This window comes from Cetorhinus maximus, chromosome 15 (genome assembly GCF_964194155.1).
Source record: "Cetorhinus maximus chromosome 15, sCetMax3.hap1.1, whole genome shotgun sequence".
NCBI lineage: Eukaryota > Metazoa > Chordata > Chondrichthyes > Lamniformes > Cetorhinidae > Cetorhinus > Cetorhinus maximus.
This window is the reverse complement of record NC_135893.1, coordinates 75727558-75750309: the sequence shown is the minus strand read 5'-3', so window position 1 is coordinate 75750309 and position 22752 is coordinate 75727558. Positions and strand designations below refer to the sequence as shown.

General features: G+C 40.0%; 2 protein-coding genes across 3 annotated transcripts in view; one reads left to right on the top strand and one right to left on the bottom strand.

The window, feature by feature from the left end:
- Window positions 1-13511, bottom strand: part of eif3ba (eukaryotic translation initiation factor 3, subunit Ba) — a 40787-nt gene extending 27276 nt beyond the window's left edge. Inside the window, exons 1-5 of the mRNA XM_078558677.1 lie at window positions 13352-13511; window positions 2649-2841; window positions 1469-1588; window positions 1083-1140; window positions 215-343 (exon numbers count right to left, since the gene is read on the bottom strand). Coding sequence (XP_078414803.1) covers window positions 215-343; window positions 1083-1140; window positions 1469-1588; window positions 2649-2841; window positions 13352-13469 — 618 coding nt within the window. The 5' untranslated portion in view covers window positions 13470-13511. The remainder of the gene's footprint in view (window positions 1-214; window positions 344-1082; window positions 1141-1468; window positions 1589-2648; window positions 2842-13351) is intronic.
- A 302-nt stretch (window positions 13512-13813) lies between these two features.
- brat1 (BRCA1-associated ATM activator 1) overlaps window positions 13814-22752 on the top strand; it is a 42425-nt gene continuing 33486 nt past the window's right edge. Inside the window, exons 1-5 of one of the 2 annotated variants that reach the window (XM_078558675.1) lie at window positions 13814-13944; window positions 16591-16740; window positions 17813-17967; window positions 19451-19598; window positions 21048-21459. In XM_078558675.1, coding sequence (XP_078414801.1) covers window positions 16614-16740; window positions 17813-17967; window positions 19451-19598; window positions 21048-21459 — 842 coding nt within the window. In that variant the 5' untranslated portion in view covers window positions 13814-13944; window positions 16591-16613. The remainder of the gene's footprint in view (window positions 13945-16590; window positions 16741-17812; window positions 17968-19450; window positions 19599-21047; window positions 21460-22752) is intronic. The other variant, XM_078558676.1, reaches the window with a different exon arrangement.

Below are 22752 nucleotides of genomic sequence, written 5' to 3'. Positions count from 1 at the left end.
AAAGGAATATGGGGAGTGATAGGAAAGTGGAATTGAGGCCAAAGATCAGCCATGATTGCACTGAATGATGAAGCAGGCTCAATGGGCTGAATGGTCTATTCCTGCTCCTATTTCCTATGTTCTTAATTTGCTTTTTACAGGTTTATTCCTCCAAGACTTTTCTCAGGCAGCAGTCCAAGTCCAGTGAAGAGTTAAAATATAGATAAATACTTACTGCACGTTCTTCAATGACAACAGGTTCCTTTATGTCATTCCATAAAATAGCCGTTCTATCTCCAGACTCATAGATAATGCTGCACTGATCTCGACAGTCTGGATCCTCTAACCAGTATCGAAGATTCCCCTATAACACATACAAGAGTGTTATGAACTTGGCATTAACTTTTATCAGTTAGAGAGAAAGAACCTGTCAAATGGAATGGGATGCCGGAAAAAGGAAATATTTCCTTCATTACAGTCCTTCCTGCTCACAGCAGGCACATTGGTGTCAACGTAATTTGCCCTCTATGTGCAGTGGCCGGTGTAAATAAAAAATGTTTAAATAGCAGAGGGTATCATCAAATTCCATCTGTGTACTTTGTGCTCTGAGTAAATGACCCTGTAATGATCCAAGCAGGTGGGAGAGGGAAGATTCACTTATGGTGCTGGAGAACTGAAGGGGATTGAAGTATGCACTGGCACTTTAGCTGGTACAAGTAGCGTGAAGTAGTTTGGCATATTTAATATAGTTTAAGTAGCATTTTTGTAACTGACACGCATAATAATAGCAAATGGTCAGCATAATTTGCCCAATACAGGCAGCCGCCCAGATAACTGTTGGATTATATTTCTGCTGCTAATACGTAAAAGCAATTATACAACACATTCAGCACGGGCCTGGACCCGCTTGGTTTGGTTTGGATTTAGATATCAAGTCCCAGACACATAACACTGTCTAATAGGAAAGGGCCAACAAGTTGAATATTGGGATATAGATACTGAACTTCAGACAAAAGTAATGTTACAATGAATTTGAAAATAAAGTAAGTGATATGGAAACCAGTGGTCATCTAAGGTTTATTTCATATTTTACCGTGACTTACAAAATCTTTGAACGGTTGTTTCGGTGGAATTTCCCAATCATCACTGATGGTCATGTATCTGGCAAGAAAATACAAAGTCAACTGAATCAAGTTGTAAGGATACTTTGTACAATATTAAATGCTGCTAAGCAATGTTTTAGCAACTAGCAGGATAAAACTTTGTTTTAAAAAAATTGATTAAGCAATATCAGAAAATTTACTTCAGTGTGTTTATCATTGCATCCCTTTGCCCCTCCGCTCTGCCTCAACCTCTTGCATGGGAATGGATCCCTAAGCCTCAGTAGCCCTCGGTTTGTGGGATCCAAATTAAATGCATCACAGTTTGAATGCTTTTACTCCCAATATAAATAATGAAGTTGATTTAAACACCATAATTTAACACTTACTTATCAAAATCAGTGAAGAGGTTGACACGAAAAGTATGTTGTTTGTCTAACTTGTATCCATCCGCATTTTTCACAGCATCCACAGCACATGCTGGTGAACTGTATTCCAAGAAAATGTACCTAAAAACAAAGTTGTGAACATTAAGGTGTTACCACAAAGTTTATTCATTACAGTTAAGTGTAAAATCTTTGAATGTCTACTTCTTGGTTAGATAAAAGCCTACAACATCAGTTCTTTTGAATATGCTGACTTGAAGTCTAAATACTCTGGCCAGGCTGAAAACTTTGTTCGTACAGAGTTCAATCTGTGTGTAGAAGTCTGTTCCTTTTATTTATTCAAGCATTTATCATTGGGATAATGTCAAATCCCCATGGCAAAGGATGGTATTATGGTCCACTGCACGGAATATCAAATCCATTTTAACCTGAGTTGCTGTATTAACATATTTGCAGAAAGAACTCTATATGTGACAAAACGCTTACATTTCACAATTTCTTGTACTTTACGAAGACTCCTCAGCAATTCTTTGATTGTGCATGATTAATACTAATTTGATTTTAAAAATCTCATCCTTGTTTGCAAATCCTTCCATGGCCTCACTACTCACTATCTTTCACTATTCCAGCCCTACCACGCCCTGGAGATAACTGCACTCCCTCAATTCTGGCCTCTTGCACATGCCTGATTTTATAAGTTCCACCATCATGATTGCACCTTTAACTGCCTAGGCCCTAAGTTCTGGAATCCCCTCCCCAAACCTCTCTGCTTCTCTTTCCTCCTTCAGGTGCTCATTAAATTCACTTCTTTTACCAAGCAGTTGTTCTTTATGTGGCTTGGTATAAAATTTTGTTTGATAACACTCCTGTGAAGCACTTTGGGACATCTTACTATGTCAAAGGTGCTATATAAACATAAATTGCTGTTGCCTCATAGTACTGTTACAGTAGAAAAGGTTGGCTTTGTAACGGTACATTGCAATACAAAGAAAGTCTGAAAGATTGCCAGATTTAATTACTTTGGAAAAAACACTGCTGTTACATACAATCTCATAATACATTAGTTACTATTATGTTGAACCAGATCACAGTACATAATCACACATTAACAGAAATACAGCTAATGTGGTTTGCGATACAATGAAGAAATTTACATTAAATCAAATCTTTATTTTAAACATACCCTTTTGTCTTTCCATCTGCTTCTGGGTAAAACTCATTTGTGATTTTCCCAAACTTGGAAAAGATCTTCTGGATGACATTTCGGAGTTTCTCTAGTCGATCTGGTCCAACTTGTGGTACATTATCCACGACAATGACAGAGTCTATGCCATCAGCTTCTTGAGGCTGGTCCTTTAAAATATCACCCAGCAGTTCTACAAGAAAAAAAGCACAACTTAAAATTAATGCGGCAGCATTTGATTTTTTCCCCCCACTACATAAATTGTGGGCAGAATGCAGGGTGCTCCATTGCATTCTGTAATACAGTGGTCAATTTTTTTTTGTCACCTGCAAAGTGCCACTGAATGTTTCACTATGTCAAAGACACTAAGAATGTAAATTGCAGCTTGACACAAGTTATTCCTTATGATTTCCTACACAGCAGCCTGCATCCTAATGGTACAGCCAAGGTCACAATGCAAAATGAATGCCAATTTAGCCAATCTGATAGGAGACACAGGTGCAATATTAAGCAAACTCACTGTACATTACACCACATAAACTGCAAGGTAGGCAGGAACATACAAGTGTTCATAAACTGCAAGCAACAAAGTGAATAATCTCGACTTCCAGGAAAGAAATAAAAATGGCTCATGGTAGTGACTATGGAACATTGCTACCATACAACTGCAGCATTAAGATATCTGACCAGGCCTTTTCATCTTATTTGCTGTCTGTTGGTGTAATCCTCTGGGAGAGGAAAAGAGATTCAAAACTAAAATATAGGGAAAACTTCTCCCCAGCTTCCTTCAGGTGATCAAAACCAGACTAGGAAACGACACTGACCATGATCATGTATAAATTTCACTAAGAGTCAACAAATAAGGAGCATGCAAATATATCCAATACTACATAAAAGTTGATATAATATGCTTTGGGTATGGCATTATGTTTTCAATTTTATATGAGTGCAAACTCCTTAAAAATGCACATTTTGGAAACAGTTAACAGTATGGAAGTATTCTGATATTTTAGTTCCATAACATTCAGCAAAGGACCAGAGAACATGAATACAACATACCTAGCTAGCAAAAGCTTGCACTGTTGTTTCAACTTGATGCTGAATTGTGCAGTAGTCAGGACTTCAGGAGATGGGAATAGATTGTGTCTGCATTTAGATAGGTTGGGGAAGTTAGCCGAAGGCTGTCAGATGTTTTTCAACACAGGTGTGAGCACTTGTACAGATATGTGCAACAGAACACAGATATAGAGTATGGCATAAGTGGATGCACATTAAAGTGACAAAGACGCACTTGGGAGCAATGACCATTCCCAGAAGGTTCAAGCAATGTCTGGAGGTTGCTGCCAGGCATAAAGGACGCTCGGCAACATTGCTTAAACTATTCAATAGAAAACTAGCACAGCAATAATGGGGTTAGGCAAGGCTCTGGTGAGACCTCACTGAGTATGGTGTACAATTTTGGTTTCCCCCAACCTTGAGTTCATTGCAGATCCTCAGAAGGTACAGAGTAAGGCAACATGAATGAGCCACAACCTAAGTGCTTTGAACTATGAAAACAAACTTCATTCCTTGGGTTTGGATTTACTGGAGATGTGCGGAGGGAACGGTTCAGAAGAGAGCCAGGATGACACCCAGATTAAAGAACCTTACTCAGATAGGCTTAGAGAGCTGAACCTCTTTACATTAGAACAGCATAGACTCAGAGGCAACCTGATTGAGATATGGAACATAATGAAATAGCTGGATTACATGCCTGATGATAGATTATTTCTGCTTGACAGATTGGGTCAGGTCCGTGCAATGCATTTAAACTACTCAAGAATAGGAATAGACTGATGTTAGAAATTTATTTTTGAAACCTTCAGCATACATTTCCATACACATCAGCATGCTACAAAAAAAAAAGGGAGCTGGATTGGTTCTTGGCTGGGGTAAAGATCACATCTTATAAAAGACAAATGATTCAATGAGTAACATGAGCATGGTTAAAGTGGTCTCCTGGACTGGTTTCAATCACCTGAGGGAGCGGAGTGAAATTTCACAGATTTTTCCCGTTTTTAGTTTTGGGGTTTTGTTCTTTTTATTTTTGCCTCTCCCAGGATGTTACATGGTTGCTGGGAGTTTTCACATGTCTCATAAATGATGCTTCAGGCATCATGAATGTGGGGGCATCTAGTCTTTTCCTGCCCATCATTTTCTTGTTCAAAAGACCTGGTCAATGTATTTAAAAGAAAGAATATCAACAACATGCAAATAAGCAAGCAGATTGCTTGAAGTAATAGGGTTAGGTAGAATTGAGGGGCATTGATTTTAATGGGAAAGAATGGAGTGAGGTGGGTCTTCATAAATTTTATTATTCACTTCAGAGCTGGCAGTACTTCAAGATTTTTGATGAGTTTTGTCATGACAGCAGGTTGGAAATAAACTGGCTTGTGGTCTCCTGTGATTGGAGGGGAATTTTTGATAGGATGAATTGACACAGTTTCTCTCTGCTTGTTCCTGGAGGGAAAGAATGATGAGTACACAGGATGAGTCCAGTAAAAAAAAGCATTTATGAGCTGAATGTACATGTCCTAGGTACATGTTATATTGTACTTCGATTGCCAGAAGGCATTTGATAAAGTGCTACATCAAAGGTTATTGCAGAAAATAAAAGCTTATGGTGTAGGGGCTAACATATTGACATGGATAGAAGATTGGCTAGCTAACAAGCAGCAGAGAGTTGGCATAAGTGGGTCTTTTTCTGGTTGGCAGGATGTGACAAGTTGTGTACCACAGGGATCAGTGCTGGGACCTCAACTATTTACAATTTATATAAACGTCTTGGATGAAGGGACCGATTAAATGGTTGCTAAATTTGCTGACGACACAAAGATAGGTAGGAAAGTAAATTGTGAAGAGGACGTAAGGAGGCTACAAAGTGACATAGATAGGTTAAATGAGTGGGCAAAGGTCTGGCAAATGGAATATAATGTGGGCAAATGTGAAATCGTTCATTTTGACAGGAAGAATAAAAAAAACATCACCTAAACGGTGAGAGATTGCAGAGCTGAGATATAGAGGGATCTGGGTGTCTTACTGCATGAATCACAAAGGGTTAGTACAGCAGGTAATTAGGAAAGCTAATAGAATGTTATCATTTATTGTGAGAGGAATTGATTATAGAAGTAGGGAGGTTTTGCTTCAGTTGTACAGGGCATTGGTAAGACCACATCTGGAGTATTGTGTACAGTACTGGTCTCCTTTCATCCAGAAAGATGTAAGTGTGTTAGAAGCAGTTCAGAGAAGGTTCACTAGACTAATAACAGGAATAGGTGGGTTGTCTTATGAGGAAAGGCTGGACAGGTTAGGTTTCCACTGGAATTTAGGATAGTAAGAGGCGACTGAATTGAAACGTTTAAGATCCTGAGGGGTCTTGACAGGGTGGATGTGGAGAGGATGTTTCCAGAGGGAGAATCTAGAACTAGAAGTCACTGTTTAAAAATAAGGGGTTGCTCATTTAAGACAGAGGTGAGAAGAAATTTTTTCTCAGAAGGTTGAGTGTCTCTTTGGAACTCTCTTCCTCAAAAGGCGGTGGAAGCAGAGTCTTTGAATATTTTTAAGGCAGATTTAGATAGATTCTTGATTAACAAGAGGGTGAAAGGTTATCAGGGATAGGCAGGAATGTCGGGTTCAGGTCACATTCAGATCAGCCACAATCTTATTGAATGGCAGAGCAGGCCCAAAGGGCCGACTAGCCTACTTCTGCTCCTAATTCGTATGTTGCGCGTTATCTTCCATGACATCGCTCACGGGTATGCCCTAGGCATGGGGCTAAGGGGCACAGTGCATCTTCTTTGGTGGGAAACGGGTACTGAGACCTGAACGCAGGTCCGCCCGGACTCAAGATTAGTGGAAGGACTCCACATAATCCAACAACAGAACCAGAACACCTACGTGATCTGTCAGAAATTAAATTTAATGCTAAAGCTGGACATGGATAGGGCACATGCGCAGAGACTTGGTAAGTGCTGGCACAAAAGGTCCAACTGTATAAGTTAACCTGCGGGAAAGGAAAATGTCTGGAGTTCCATGGTGCTTTTCCAAATTAAACTACAAGGACACATTCAATGTTCCATCTAACTTCCCATCGCTGTGCAAGGCCTGTTTGTTACACAGGGCGGTCCCTTTAAGATTGCCCGCGACACCATATGTGCATATCATAAAAGGACCACTTCTTGTTTGCCGCTTGCTTGCCCCTGGATGATAAATTTCTGGACTGCTGCAAGGTTGTGCACCTCAGAAGCAGCACTGGGCAGATGGTCATGAACCATCATGAAACAGCAAAACAAAAATTTAAGTGTCCCCTTTTTAGAGGGGTATAACTAATAGAGAACTTAAACAAAAACAAAGGAAATAGATCTTATTTATTTTATTTACCCTATCTGTGTTGCCCACCAACTGCGGAAGGTCTGAAATGAACTGGCAGATACCAGGTGCACCCTCTCCAGGTCCACCTGGGCGTGAACTAGATCGTGGAAGAGAGGCAGGCAGGCAGGCAGCCAGAGCAATCACCCCTACAGGCTGTGCCCAACCTAAACCTGTAGGTGGCCATCTTAGCCAGGCCCAGGAGTAGATTCACAAGGTCTAACTTAACTGTCTCCCTCTGCACCAGGTGATATAAGATCAGAACTTGGGAATAAAGTGGGGCCAGAAGTTGAGGAGCATCCTCTTCAAATTATGCAGACTGCGATTTCACATTGTGAAACAAGGATTCAGACTGCAGAAGTTACAGATGCCATGGGAGGGGAAAACTTTGTTTGGAGATACAACAGGGCGAGAAATATTTTACAGGTGTATATAAATAAGTTTTGTGAATTAATACATTTTAGACTTATTTTTAAATACTACATATTCTCAGATTATTGCCAAAGCAAGGTGGCAATTGAAGGTATTTTGTGCAATTCATTGGTTTCCCTGCTCCTTGTTGCTAGCTACTCATACAAGGAACACAAGGTTAACATGCAGGTACAGCAAGCAATTAGGAAGGCAAATGGCATGTTGGCCTTTATTGCAAGAGGATCAGAGTGTAAGAACAAGACAGTCTTGCTGTAATGCTATGGGATTTTAGTGAGACCACACCTGGACTGCTATTCAGTTTTGGTCTCTTCATCTAAGGAAGGGTATACATGTGTTGGTGATGATACAGCAAACATTCACTAGACTGGCTCCTAGGATGAGTGCTGTCCTGATAGGCTAAGTAAATTGGGCTAATACTTCCTAGAGTTTAGAATGAGAGCTTGGAAACTTGTCATAATGAATAGCTCACACCTACAACTCTTGTGGCACACAAAATAATTGTTGGCTAAAAAGCTAAAGAATTACAATTTAGTAGGTTGCCCAAAACTAGCAAGCTTTTGATTGAACATCGGTTTTTTTTTTGGGGGGGGGGGGGGGCGGTGTGCTGACGTTGGGTGGGGACAGTCTCAGGATAATGGGCGAGGGGAGAGGAATGAGATGATGAGAAATCTCTTCACTCAAATGGTTGTGAACCTTTAAAATTCTCCACCCCAGAAGGCTGTGGATGCTCTGTAGTTGAATTATATTTAACGCTGGGATAAAGAGGTCTTTGATCCATCAAGGAATATGGGGAGTGGGTGGGCAAATGGAATTGCAGCAGATCAGCAATGATTATATTGAATGACAGAACAGGCTCGAGGGCATATGGCCCACTCCTGCTCCTATTGCTTATGCTCTTATTTGTCTGTAGCCACTAGTTAATTCTTCTAAACTGGTAGTTTGCATGAACGTACAAAGAGGGAACTACCCTCAACTTCAACCCTAATGCCAGCATCTTAAAACTAATCCATCTCACATTTCATGTTTTCCAAGGTGACATTTATAAGTTAATAATTTCTCAGAGCATCTAGGCTGATGTTTTACTGCAGCACTGAGGAAGGCAATGTCTTTCAGATGAGACGCTAAATCAAGGTTTCGTCTGCCCTCACAGGTGGATGTAAAAGATCCCATGGCATTATTCAAAAATGAGCTGGGAATTCACCCACTTTCTTGGCCAACATTTATCCATTAACCAACACCACGTGGTCATTTATCTAATTAGCCGCTTGTTGGACTTAGTAGCACAAATTGGCTGCCACATTTGCTCATTAATGACTGCACTTTATTGGCTATAAAGTGTATTGGGCACCCGAGACACAGTAAAAATGCTGTACAAATGCAAATATTTAATCTTTATTATCTAATAGCTATTTACAGGATTGTCACAGTTAAGTTCCTGAAAGCAGGTTATTGAGCCATATTATATACATCACAGGGGAAAACAACCATACAAAAAGCAACCACAATATTATCATGCTTCCAACTGCAATCTTATTTGGTTAAACCCTCCCAAGAAAGCTTATGTTCAAATTGGATCGATCAATTTCGGTAAACTCACCATATTAAACTGTAAGAATTATAGATAAGGCTTCATTGACATTTTACATTTAATAATACTAACATAAGTACCATGTTTATTGGACCATAAGATGCACTTTCTTTCTGGGAAAAGGTCACCCAAAATTGCCATCGTCTTATGATCTGAACGTTACTCACAAATATTTCCTTTTAAAATCTTGGTGCATCTTACAGTCTGATAAATATCATAGGATAATATTGCATAAACGTGAGCAACAGAAACCATCATCTGAACTGGCAATCTTCTCCACCCCTTTCAAGTAGCTCCTCAATAAGGTCCACTTCAGATTGCACAGGCTGATGGGATCCAAGGGTGGAGCTCAGGAAGCCAATGAGGAGATATTGGACAAATTGAGCATGGAGAAAGGTGACATTTTGGATGAGTTATCACCAGTGGTGGTAACAAGGTAAAGATAAGGACAGATGATGTGGAAGTGGTCCTTGCGATGTACAAGATATAACCACAGTTTAAGATTAACCAGGACATCAAAGAACACACTGCTTGATTCAACAGAACTTGAGCAATTGAGAGGAGATGGAGGCAGAAAGGAGAGCATTACTTTTAAGTCGAGAACATACGAAATAGAAGTAGGCCATTCGGCCCCTTGAGCTTGCTCTGCCATTCAATAAGATCATGGCTGATCTGTGTGTTTCGAATTTCACATTCCCATCTACTTCCAATAACCTTTGAAACCCTTCCCCAATAAGAAATTATGTACCTCTGCCTTAAAAATATTCAATGACCCCGCCTCCACTGCCTTCTGAGACAAGAGTTCCAAAGTTGCAGAACCTTCTGAGAAAGTATTTCTCCTCATCTCTGACCTAAAAGAGCAACCCCTAATTTTAAAACAGCGTTCCCTTGCTCTGGAATCACCCACAAGAGGAAACATCCTTTCCATGCCCACCTTGTCAATACCATTCAGGATCTTATATGCTTCAATTAAGTCATCCCTCACTCTTCCAAACTCCAGGAAACAAGCCCAATCTGTCTAACCTTTCCTCATAAGACAACCCGCTCCTTCTGCGCATAAATCTAGTAAATCTCCTTTGAACTGCCTCCAATGCACTTACATCCTTCCTTAATTAAGGAGGCCAAAACTGCACATATGTGAAATATGGTCTCGCCAATGCCTGCATAACTGAAGCATAACGTCTTTATCTTTATGTTCAATTCCTCTCGTAATAAAGGACAGCATTCAATTAGCCTTCTTAATTATTTGCTGTACCTGCATACTAACTTTGACTCATGCGTTAGAACACCTAGATCGCTATGCACCTTGGAATTCTGCAGTCATTCTCCATTTAAGTAATACTCTGCTTTTTTATTCTTCCCGCCAAAGTGAACAGCTTCACATTTTCCTACATTATACTCCATCTGCCAGATTTTTTGCCCACTCACTCAACCTATCTATATTCGCCTTATGTCCTCTTCACAACATACTTTCCTACCTATCTTTGTGCCATCTGCAAATTTAGCTACCATGCCTTCACTCCCCTCATCTAAGTCATTGATATAAATTGTAAAAAGTTGAGGCCTCTGCAGGGCTCCACTCATCACATCGTGCCAATCAGAACATGACCCATTTATGCATACTCTCTGCTTTCTGCCAGCCAATCTTTATCCATGCTAATATGTTACCCACTACACTATGTGCTTTTATTTTCCATAATAATTTTTGATGTGGCACATTATCAAATGCCTTCTGGAAATCCAAGTACAACAATCTACAGCCTCCCCTTTATTCATAGCGCATGTTACTCCTTCAAAGAACTCCAATAAATTGGTTAAACTACACTTCCCTTTCACAAAACCATGCTGACTCTTCCCGATTACTTTTGAGTTTTTCCAAGTGCCCAGCTATAACCTCCTTAATGATTGATTCTACGACAGACATCAAGCTAACTGGCCTATAATTTGCTGTTTTCTGCCCCCCTCCCTTCTTGAATAGAGGGGTTATATTTGCTACTTTACATTGTGATGGAACCTTTGCAGAATCTAGCAAATTTTGTAAAATTAACACCAACTCATCTACTAACTCATTAGCCACCTCTTTTAAGACAAACAGAACAGTATGGGTCTTTGCAATACTCATTTGGAGACATCTAGGCTCACCCATGAATTGACATTGGATAAGCCACTTGAAAATACAGATGTGGCCATGGACTCGAGAGCACTGAATGCTGCCAGCATGCACAGTGTCAACAAGTGTTAATGAGACAGAAAAAAAGGGCTAAAAGTCATAGTCAGGCAGAAATCATTGCCGCAGATGTGCTTGTTACACAGTGGCAAGAAGTATGGAACTAAGCTATGGCTGTACATATGGAGGTCAACCACATAACAGAGGCAGCAGATGAGAGAAGAGTTGTAAACCGCAGAAGGATAAAGGAAACAAGGAGGGGTAACACACAAGAGTTGCAGTCAAAGATTACACAAACAACTTTTACCAGGGTAGTCTCCCTGACATAGGCTGTCAGACTGAATGGGAAACAAAGTGACTCAAGGGATACAAGTATTCTATCCTTAGAAGCATATGCCTTGAAGACAGGAGTTGCTAGATTTTCTTGGGACACCACAAAAGAACATGTCATGTGTTATCACACAAATATTTATACTTGTGCATAAGCAAAATACTGAAGGTGCTGGAAGTCTGAAATAAAAGACCCACATTTATATGGCGCTTTTCATGACCACCAGACACCTCAAAGCACTTCACAGCCAATGAAATTGAAGAGTAGTTACCATTGCAACATAGGAAACACAGCAGCCAACTTGTGCACAACAAACTCCCACAAACAGCAATGTGATAATGACTGTGATAATGTTGTGATGGTGATTGAGGGATACATATTGGCCAGGGCACTGGGGATAACTCCCCTGCTCTTCTTTGAAATAGTGCCAGGAATCTTTTGCACCCTTCCGTGAAGGCAGATGGGACCTCGATTTAAAGTTTCGTCCAAAAGATGGCACCTGCAACAAAGTAGCACTCCCTCAGTACCGCACTGGCACTCCCTCAGTACCGCACTGGAGTATCAGCTTGATATTTGTGCTCAAGCCCTGGAATGGACTTGAACTCTGAACCTTTTGACTCAAAGGGCAAGTGTGCTACAAACTGAGCCACAGCTGATGTTCTGATGAAAAATCATCGACCTGAAATGTTAACTCTGCTTCTCTTTCCACAGATGCTGCCTGACCTTCTGAGTATTTCTAGCATTTTCGGTTTTCATTTTTGCTCGTGCATTGTCCCATAGCATACTCATCCGCTATATAGAATACCACAACAACCAAATATTCATCTCCAATTAATGTTTCTGGTCAGGTCATTCATCATCCTGAATTATTAGCTGATTCTATATAAAGTACCTGCAGTACTACCTGAAACATGAATACGTCTTTCATCTTGCACAATCAGACTTACTGTAGATTTCAAATATTTAGTTTTATTTGATTTTCTACTCTTACATTATCTCAAACAAGGCAAGTCATCTTACAACTGTTCACTCATGACAAAACCACATTTTTAAAGTTTCATAGCAAAATTTTGCACAATAAAACCAAATCAACCATTTATTTCACATGTGCTGTGCCTTCACCTGAGTTTAAATGGATCCGATATGCCATTGCTCCACCCCCAAAACAGATGTTGTGTAATAACATTTAAAGTGAAATGACATATTTCAAAATTGTGCCTTTGCCACACTGTAATTCACACAATGACAACTGAGGGTATACAGTGCTTCACTGCATTCAAATTGTAACTAGGACGTACACTTATAATAGAAGTCAATTGAAGGTTAGTGATTTGAAATGAATTAAATCATATTTTCAACAAACTGGTAGAAGTGTCTTCCCTGGCATAAATGAGAAATATAATTGTAACCCTCACTTAATAATGTATCAGGCATCCATTAACTAACACTGCCCTGTGCATGTTGTTATTTAAAAAAAATTAAGCATGTTTTATGCTAGAGCAATAAAAGCTCTCTAATTTATGGTAGTAATAATAGTTGTCAATCTGGAATAACGATCCCTAAATCTGTGTGGCGCAGATCAGCCAGTCCAGTGTCAGGGCAGCCTGTGTCCGCTACCCCTGGTTCCCAAAAGCCGGCTCCAGGCCCAGGCTAGGCCTCAGGCTCCAATCACTCCCAAACGCACATGGACTCAGGGTCTGAAACGCCGCCGCCGGCTCTTCCTCCCCTGCGCCAACCTCATGGAACCCAAACCCTTAATTTCAATATTTTCCCTTTACCCTCATCAGAGATATCGTCCTCGAAGTCCTCAGGGTCGCTGAAGCCTTCCTCCGGCTCCTCCAACTCTGCCACCTCATCCTCAGCCTCCCGGGCCTCCCCGTCGCTCGTCTCCTTCATTCTCCTCTCGCTCGGCGGCCGGAAAAAGAAAGAGCGAGCGAGCCGGGCGCGCACCACGGGGGGAGCGGGGTGCGTGCGCGGGCCCGAGCCCGGGAGGGCAGAGCGTGCGCGGGCCCGAGCCCGGGAGGGAAGGGAAGGGTAGGGAAGGGCGTGCGCGCTCGCGGCCCGGCCTGTTCTAAATCATCTGGAGGGGTGAAGCCGTTCACTTGTAGCCAGAATGTGGGGAGAAATGAAGATTGTTAAACTATGATTCCTTTCAAATATAGATTATTAATCTGCAAGTAGCTTCAGGCTGAAAATTGATGCGGTTGTTCATGGTTTGCTCTGGAACATTCCGCCGCCTCCCCTCTTTGGGTGAGTTTTAGTCTAGTCGGAGGGGGTGCTCCGGTTGTCAGATGAGGGAGATGGCGATGAGCCTGCTCTGTTACTGAGCCCGTTGACACGCTCTCCGCTTCAGACAGATTATTACCTAAAGGTTATTTTTTTTAAAAGCATAAAAACACCAGCCGTTATATGGCAGTAGTTGTTGTGGCGCAGCGGGCAGGCTGCAGATCGCGGTTCCCCCAGCTCTGATAGTGGGTCTGGGCACCTCCAGATAATGTCAATAGCTTAATCTTGTTTTACTTTGTAACGTACTTTATTAACATGGAATGATCTAGATTGAGCGGAAATAGGCTATTAAGCCCAACTAGTCTGTGCCAGTGTTTATGCTCCACATCAGCTTCCATCTCACCCCACCAGTATATTTTTTCTATTCCTTTCTCCCTCATGGGCAAAACTAATTTACCTTTAAATGCATCTATGCAAATCACCTCAAGTACTCCTTTAGATTAGTTCCCCATTCTACCCACTCGCTAGGTAAAGAAGTTAATTCCAAGTTCCTTATTAGATTTCTTAGCATCTAATATTTATACCCCCCAGGAGTGAACGCATCTTTACCAAACTTGCTGTTCAGTTGGGTAGCCTTTGAAACCCAGAACCTTTCTTTTGATGAAAAGCTATCAACCTGAAACGTTAACTCTTTCTCCCTTCACAGATGTTGCCTGAGCTTCTGAGTATTTTGAGCATTTTCTGTTTATATTTCAGATCTCCAGCATCTGCATATTTTGCCTTTCACTTTCTTTAATCTGCTTGTTTTCAAAGGAGAAGTGCTAATTAACTCTTCCAGTGGGTCAAGTGCTAATTAACTCTTCCAATGGGACAGACACCCCAGCCATCAAAGTAATACATTTTCGATTACATCTGCAACTATTATTCTTAGCTCCTATTTTGTATTTTATAGAATAGTAATTGCATACCTGTCTTATAGAGTCTGACTTACTAATGTTCCATTTTAAAACTGTGACAAAAGCATCTCTGCACACTTGGAACAAAAATATTCTGAAACCATAGAAGTCTTAGTGTTGCCTTCATCTATGTGCGAGGGCTGAATTTGGTGCTGAGACGGGCCTTAGCCCACATCTGGCGTGTTACAAAACCATATTGTTCCACTTCTAAGATATTGGCAACTTGCATTCATATTTCACCCCACACCCCATAGAAATCGTGTTCCCTATCTTTGAGTGTTAATGTTCTTCATCTTCAAATTTTGCATTGAAAGTCTCATTCCGCCCTATCTGAGGTCTGTTCTCCAGAAATATACTGGGGTCTGCACCCTCTGTTGCTCTGACTCTGGGTTATGATTTACCTCATGTGTCCTCGTGTTTCTGTCCACTGCTTAAAAACAATTCACCTTGCTATCTTACTCACTTTTTTCAAAATTCTGTAGTAAAACCAATCTGGATGGGACTGGAATTTTGGTCTCTTCATTCCCTCCTCCAAATCGCTTCCCTTTTACTTCTCATTGCCTAGCTGTTCAGCTTGGAAAGTACATGGATAAGCTTTGCCTATACTAAGAACATTAGTTTAATGTCAACTTTGCATTGCTATGTGCTTTGTTATGCCTGTGTTATATACTTTGTACACATTTTGAAAGCTCTGAAATTTAAAAGGAAGACCCATCTTTTCTGCTGAAAATTCTAAGAGAATGCTTGCATTTCTCCCAATTAATTGGCAGTACCACCTTTGGTTTGCCATTGAAACAATTGTCTACAAATGTCTTCTATTTGGCTGCAGGCATATTCGATTCTTAAATGTACTCCACCAATAGTCCCCACCATTTCATCTATTTTATTTGCAATTGAACAATAAATGTAAGATATATAAAAAAAAACAGAATATGCTGGAAATACTCTACAGGTCGAGGGAAGCAGAGTTAACAACCTTTCAGGTCGATGACCCTTTGTCAGAACTGATTCATCGACCTGAAATGTTAAATCTATTTCTCTCCCCACAGTTGCTGCCAAATCCAGCTCTTTCTTTTTATTCCAAATTTTTATTTCAAATTTCCAGCATCCACAATATTTTGCACTTTTATTAATGAATACATGTTGTTGTAACCAAAAGTTGATATCTAACTTGTTGATTGTCTGGAATATGTATTTACATATCGAAGTAAAGTGACGTGAAGAAATCACCATAATTATTTAAAAATATGTAAATAGCTTACAATTATCGATTAAATGGTATTTGGTGAACTGTCTTTGAATCACAGAATTGTTACAGCACAGAAGGAGGCCATTCGGCCCATCATGTCTGTACCTGCTCTCTGAATGCGAAATGAACCTGGTGCCATTTGCCTGCCTTCTCTCTGTACCTGCACATTCTTTCTTTTCAGATAATAGTCCAATTCCCTCTTGAATGCCTTAATTAAACCTGCCTCCACCACTCTCTCAGGCAGTGCATTCCACACCTTAAACACCCAATGTTTGAAAAAGTTTCCCCTGTGTCTCCACTGCTTCTTTTGCCAATTACCTTAAACCTGTGCCCCCTCTTTCTCGATCCTTCCACCAGTGGGAACAGTTTTTCCCTATGTACTCTGTCCAGACCCCTCAAGATTTTGAATAAAATATGAACTTTTTAGAGAATGTAGCTACTGTAATATTCTGGAGTGTTATATGCTAAGTAGGTACTAGCTGGCAGTTGTAGCATATTTAAAGTTGTTAGTAATATTCTTGAGTAGGCAATTTTGAAAACCATAAAAAAAGCATGAGAATTTACATTTTGTTTTTTATTTCCTCAGAGAATTTATTATATAGTTGGAGAATGGAAAGCGAGTATGTGGAGCTCTTGCCCCGTGTTTGTGCAGTATTAGGAGACACCAGGCAGGCAGTTGTTGATGATACCTGTTTGGAGAAGCTGCTTGATTGTTTCCAGGCAATTACAAAAAACGGTAATTGTATAATCAGTTTTCTTAAACATCACTAACTCAACCAGCATTGAGTATGAAATAAATCTGATTTGTATAATTTTAATGCATTTCTTTCTACATATCAAGGTAAATTAGTACTGGAGAATGTTGCAGTTTGTGCTTTTAGGAGAGTTGTCATCTATTCTGCTGCAGTATTACTTCTTCTGCACTAATGAGATTTTCCCCCAATTCCCCACAACAGCCATCCTGTGGAATTCCCAAATGAGGTTTCCAAATTGTGATAGACATGCACCAACAATGAACTGGGTTGACTTTGCAAATTAATGCAAGTTCTGATTATTTTAAGTGAAAGATAGTTCTTAAGATCTGCTTCATCCATTCACTTTTAAGTAACATGTATGATTCTGAGTTGATAATCAGGATATTATTTCCAGACAAAAATGCTCACCGACATCTTTGGACTTCTGTTAAGGTGATCTGTTTGATTTACAGTTTCATCTGGCATTCTCATTCGTCTGCCTGGATGCCCTACTTTTGGTTTTCTAGGGAACATCCTTGGCATAATAAATTGTTACCACTAGACAGATGGCAGACTTCCCTGTTGGCACAATTAATTTAAAGTAGAGTAACTAACTCATAAGACTATGTCATGAGCTTGAACCTCAACCTGCACTGAGTCAGCAGATCACAGCTAGGATAGTGCTAAAATTGGCCTCAGATAGATGGTTAGGGATGAAGATAACTGGACAGTGTTCTGACTCCTGATCACTATCCAACAATCCCTGCTGGAAGATGCAATTATTGATGTGTGTGCACCGAATTGGTCTTGGCTAAGATGTCCCACTGATTAAATCACAGGCAGAAACTGTGAATATGACCCAGATACTGTGTCAGGGAGCAATTGTTGTCCTTGAGACTCAACCTTTGCAAGGAGTCAGGCGCCTTTAGGAGACTGTGGGGCAGGGGGGTGTGGTGATGAATATTGACACAGGCATTAAATGAAGACGCATTATAAACTATAGTAATAAAATTGGGCATTAAATCGATGGAAAATTTTCCTCACTTTTGCTTTTCTTTTCTGGGCTCCCCTAAGAAACGGAGTTGTATATTCTGCAGAGGATTCCATGCCTGACAAATATAATTGTAAATGTATCCAAGCAGAGGGACCTTAACCCTAGCATCCTCTCCTTCATTATGAAGCTGACTGGACTATTTGCAGCCTCAGAGGACTATTTCCATAAGTTGGAGGTAAGCAATTAGAAAATAATTAATTTTCAAGTTTTTAAGTTTTTTTATTTGATGAGGAATTGTTTGCTTGTGATCATTAAGTATGACTGCTAAATTATAGGGTAATGATTCACAGTTTCCATAGTTAAAATGTTATGGTCAGAAAAACTGCCTTTCTGTGCAAATGAAAAGAAAGAAATGCCAGGAAGATGCTTGAAATTCAAAGGAAAATAAAAAATGCTGAAGATACACAGCAGGTCTATTTAAATCTAAAAGGAGAAAGAGCTACACCCAAAAGTGTTGTTCTACTTAGCAAAGAGTGTGTTTCTTAAAATTTAACCCTTTTCTCCCCTCATTTCACATGCTGTCAGACCCGCTGAGTATTTCCAGCATTTTTGTTCTTTTTCGATTTTTAATATGTTGGACATCTTTAAATGTAATAAACACTCATATTTTGTGACAGTGAGCAATATGTGTAATGTTACTTAGAGCCTTGAGCACATGCAAAACTTTGCTGCCAGTTACCCTACTCGTACCAAGTCCTTTTCACCCATCTCCCCTGCACTCGCTGACCAACATAGGCACCCAGTTAAGCAATGCCTCAGTTTTTAAAATTCTTATCCTTGTTTTCAAATCCCTCCATGGCCTTGACCCTCTCTTGTCTCTGTAATTTCCTGCAACCCTGTAACCCTTAGAGATAACTGTATTTTTCCAATTCTGGTCTCTTGCACAAACCCGATTTTTAATTGCTGTACCATTGACAGCCGTGCTTCCAGCTGCCAAGGTCCTAAACTCTGGATATCCCTCCCTAAACCCCTCTGCCTCTCTACCTCTTTCCTCCTTTTAAGGTACTCTTTTGAAATGTTCCATTATGGCCAAGCTTTTGGTCATCTGCCCTAGTATCTCCCTATGTGACACGGTGCAAAACTTTGTTTGATAACGCTCCTGTGAAGCGTCTTAGGACCTTTTATAATGTTAACAGCACTATATAAATACAAGATGTTGCCGTATGCCAGCACAACAGATTGCTAATTCAGCATGCCATGAACCAGACATTGCATCAATGGCTTGTATGTGCTTTTTTAAAAATTTGGCTAAAGCCACAAGTCATGGTAGCTTTCACTAAAGCAGAACCTCCTTTGTGCTCTGTTCACCTGATGTTCTACTGTTTTGTGTTAACATAAAATTAAAGGAAGTCATGTTCAAATGTTGTTCTCCCAACCTGAGTTTCTCAAACCATGTTTTTTTGTAGTAGCGGGGGAGAAAGGGATGTTACTTTCAGAGTAACTACAGGATTAGGAAGTGATTTAGTCAGGTCCATAAACTAACATGTTGACACCAGCATCCAATTATAATTTTCTTGGTGGTGATTTTTATTTTTTAAATTTGCTGAAGAAAAATGAGCTGGAGGGAATTGAGGGATTGGTCTATGAAGTCATTGATTTTTGATTGTAGTTTACTCATCAAAAGTGATGCTACAATTTCAATGCCGTTGTTATTCCAGGATGATGGGATTATGAGCAGTCTGTTTGGAAATCCAGCAAGCCTTGAGACAGAAACTTGGGAGGAAGCAACTGTACGGTGTGGATGGCTCTTAGGGATTCAAAATATGCTGCAGCATGAAGCTGTGATTCAATTTCTCTGTAAATATGGTAATCACTTAATCTCGCTTAAATCTTTTTTTAAGTAGACAAATATGTTTTTCGCTAAAATATGCACACAATTTCTGTTGCAAATATCTATTGAGATCATCGAAAAATTTCAGGTGGATGCATAGCGGATAGTGAAATTCTAAAACTAACAGGAAAATATGGAGTAGTAATTCCTTGTGTTCTACCATATTATAACTGTATAGATTGAGGTGGTTGTCTTTGCATATTTCTGCCCACCTGCTGTGGAACCATAGAACCATAGAAAAGTGACAGCGCAAAAAGAGCTATTCAGCCCATCATATCTGTGCCGGTCAGAAAAAGATGAAAAAGGAGCCAGCCACTCATTTTAATCCCACGTTCCAGCACCTGGTCTGTAGGCTTGCAGGTTACAGCGCTTCAGATGCAGATCCAAGTACCTTTTAATTGAGTCGAGAGTTCAGCCTCAACCACTAATTTGGGCAGTGAACTCCAGACGCCCACCACCCTCTGCGTGAAAAGTTTTTTCCTCATGTCCCCACTAATCCTTCTACCAATCACCTTAAATCTGTGTCCCCTGGTAATTGACCCCTCAGTTAGGGGAAACAAGTCTTTACTGTCTACTATATCTAGGCCCCTCATATGTGCTTGTAACTTAGATTGTAAACCAATACTTATTTTGCCTTACACCACAAATTTATAATAGCTGCCTCTGAGTTTTCACAAAAATTAATTATTTGTGCTTTTGCCAGCATATGAACATATGAATTAGGAGCAGGAGTAAGCCACTTTTTAAAAGTTTGGATCAGGCCTGTGTCATGTTTATCTCACTGGAAGGGCTTCAAAAAATAGTTTTTTAAAGCCTTATTTGTTGGTCCTATTGAATTTGGCCTATTTTAAATTGTGGAACAGATTCCACATCATTGATGGCAGCAGATTAACAAAACTTGTACATGTACAGTAATGTGAAAGTGGCACATTACAACTTTTATGTCTGGTTGTGGGATTTTCCTTAAAGGTTGGAGAAAATCCATTCAGGATGGCAATGGGAAATTATATTCCTCCACTTTACAAGTGTACAGCACACTTGTCTATCTACAACCAGGAAAACACGATGCCTGCATTGGCACCTCCGCTTCAAGTTACTGGGCAAAACCACTGATTCAGGCTGTTCTTAGTACCTCCCAGGGCTGTAAAGTTTACCTCAGGTGCTTTCTAGTTCCAAATTTGGGGGTGTCACTAGTAGCATTACTATTAGGCAAATACATCACTAAATTTGCTGACCCATTCCATTTACACTAAAAGTTTTATATACCAGCAAGAGGCTACTCATAAATGTTCTTTGTATAAAATGATCTGTACTTTTAAGACTAGCATTTCTGTTTGAATTTCTACTTTATCAGAAAATTTGCTATATTGTCCTGTTTCTAATTTCAACAAAGGATTACATTTACTTTCTCTTTTTGCCAACAGACTGCATTGATGAGATTATACGGCTTCAGAAGGACCCGAGTATATTTGTGGCCTCGACAGCTAGTCAACTTTTAGCAAACATTTTGTCTTTCTCTTTACAATGCTCTGAACTTGCTACTTTGGGAAATGGCAGCAAAATCCAGTTAACTGATACAGTTACTGCTTTGCATTCTACGGATTGGTCAGATTGTGCCTGTGCAATTACTGGGCACATTGAAGATTTCCTGAGGTCTGATGTCACTTCCAACGTCCAACAGGCTCTGAAACTACTGTGCAAGGTTTCTGGAACCAGCCATCCAGCTGCCATAGTATCATTGTGGCCTAAGATAGAAGGAAGTATAAAGTTACTTTTAAAGGGTGACTTGAATGGAATTGGTCAATCCTTAGCAGAACTTTTCTTGAATGTATCCAGGTAATGTGGAAAAACTATTTAATATTTTAGCAACAAAACTAAATCTGATTGTGATTAACAGATTTGCTGCATTTTCTACCAGAACTAACAACAATTTGTATTTTATGTACTGCCTTTAATGTAGTAAAACGTCCCAAGCACTTCAGAGGAGCGTTATAGAACAAAATTTGACACTGAGCCACATGAGATGTTAGGGCAGATGAGCAAAATTGTGGTCAAAGAGGTAGGTTTTAAGGAGAATCTTGTAGGTGGAGAGAGACAGGTGGAGAGGCATGATGAATTTATTACATTCTAGTTGTGTTTTAGATGGAAAACCTGTGGAAGCAAATGTCTTATTCTTAAGGGGAAAAAAAAAATCTGCCTTCAGCTCTCTTGTGTGCTTAAGTGCATTTTCTTGGCAAGTTATGCAGCAATGTTGTCGCCTATATCCTGCTGTGATGCCACTTGGAGCTACTTGCATCACATTGTGTGTCATGTGGGAGGCTACAATTCTTGAGCATGAAAAGTAAAACACTAGTCAAGCAGTTGACAGTTAACCAAAAGTGTCTTTGTCTGCTGTTCAGAATACAATATTTTCTAAGTTTATTTTATAAATTAACCCAAGAGAATGCGCCATGAGAATGTTTGAGTGCCAGTAATAGCCATCTCACAGCACTGCTTATTGATAATATCTTAAGAGCAGGAAAGACCACTTTGGTTGATTAACAGCATTGGCTCAGGTGGTAGCACTTTCAACTCTGAGTCAGAAGGTTGTGGGTCCAAGTCCCATTCCAGACACTTGCATGCAAAACTCTAGGCTGATACTCCACTGTAGTACTGTGGGAGTGCTGCACTGTTTGAGGTACCATCCTTCAGATGAGTTAAACCAAAGCCTTCTCAAGTAAAAGATCCCATGGTTCTATTTTGAAGAGAAGCATGGGAGTTATCCTGAGTATCCTGGTGCTATATTAATATGCTATTTTATTAGTAATTTCACAATTGACGGCAGGAGAGCAGCCTAAGTAAAAGAATAAACAAAGAGAAGAAAATTACTCAACACCTTTTACAAATTAAAACCTTGTAACATATAATCTACTGTGAATTGACCATCATATTTGCAGAATGAAAAGTGAGTGGAGTGAAGCTTCACCATCTTGACTTTCCAAACTTTTAGTTTTGCTAATCAATTCCGAAAAACTGAAACTGCTACTTATTTGCAATAGCATTTATACCTTTGTACCCTGAGAGGTTGCTTTGTCATTGTCAATTGTGTGATCCAGATGAGGTAGAAAAATGGCTAACCAGACTTCCTAC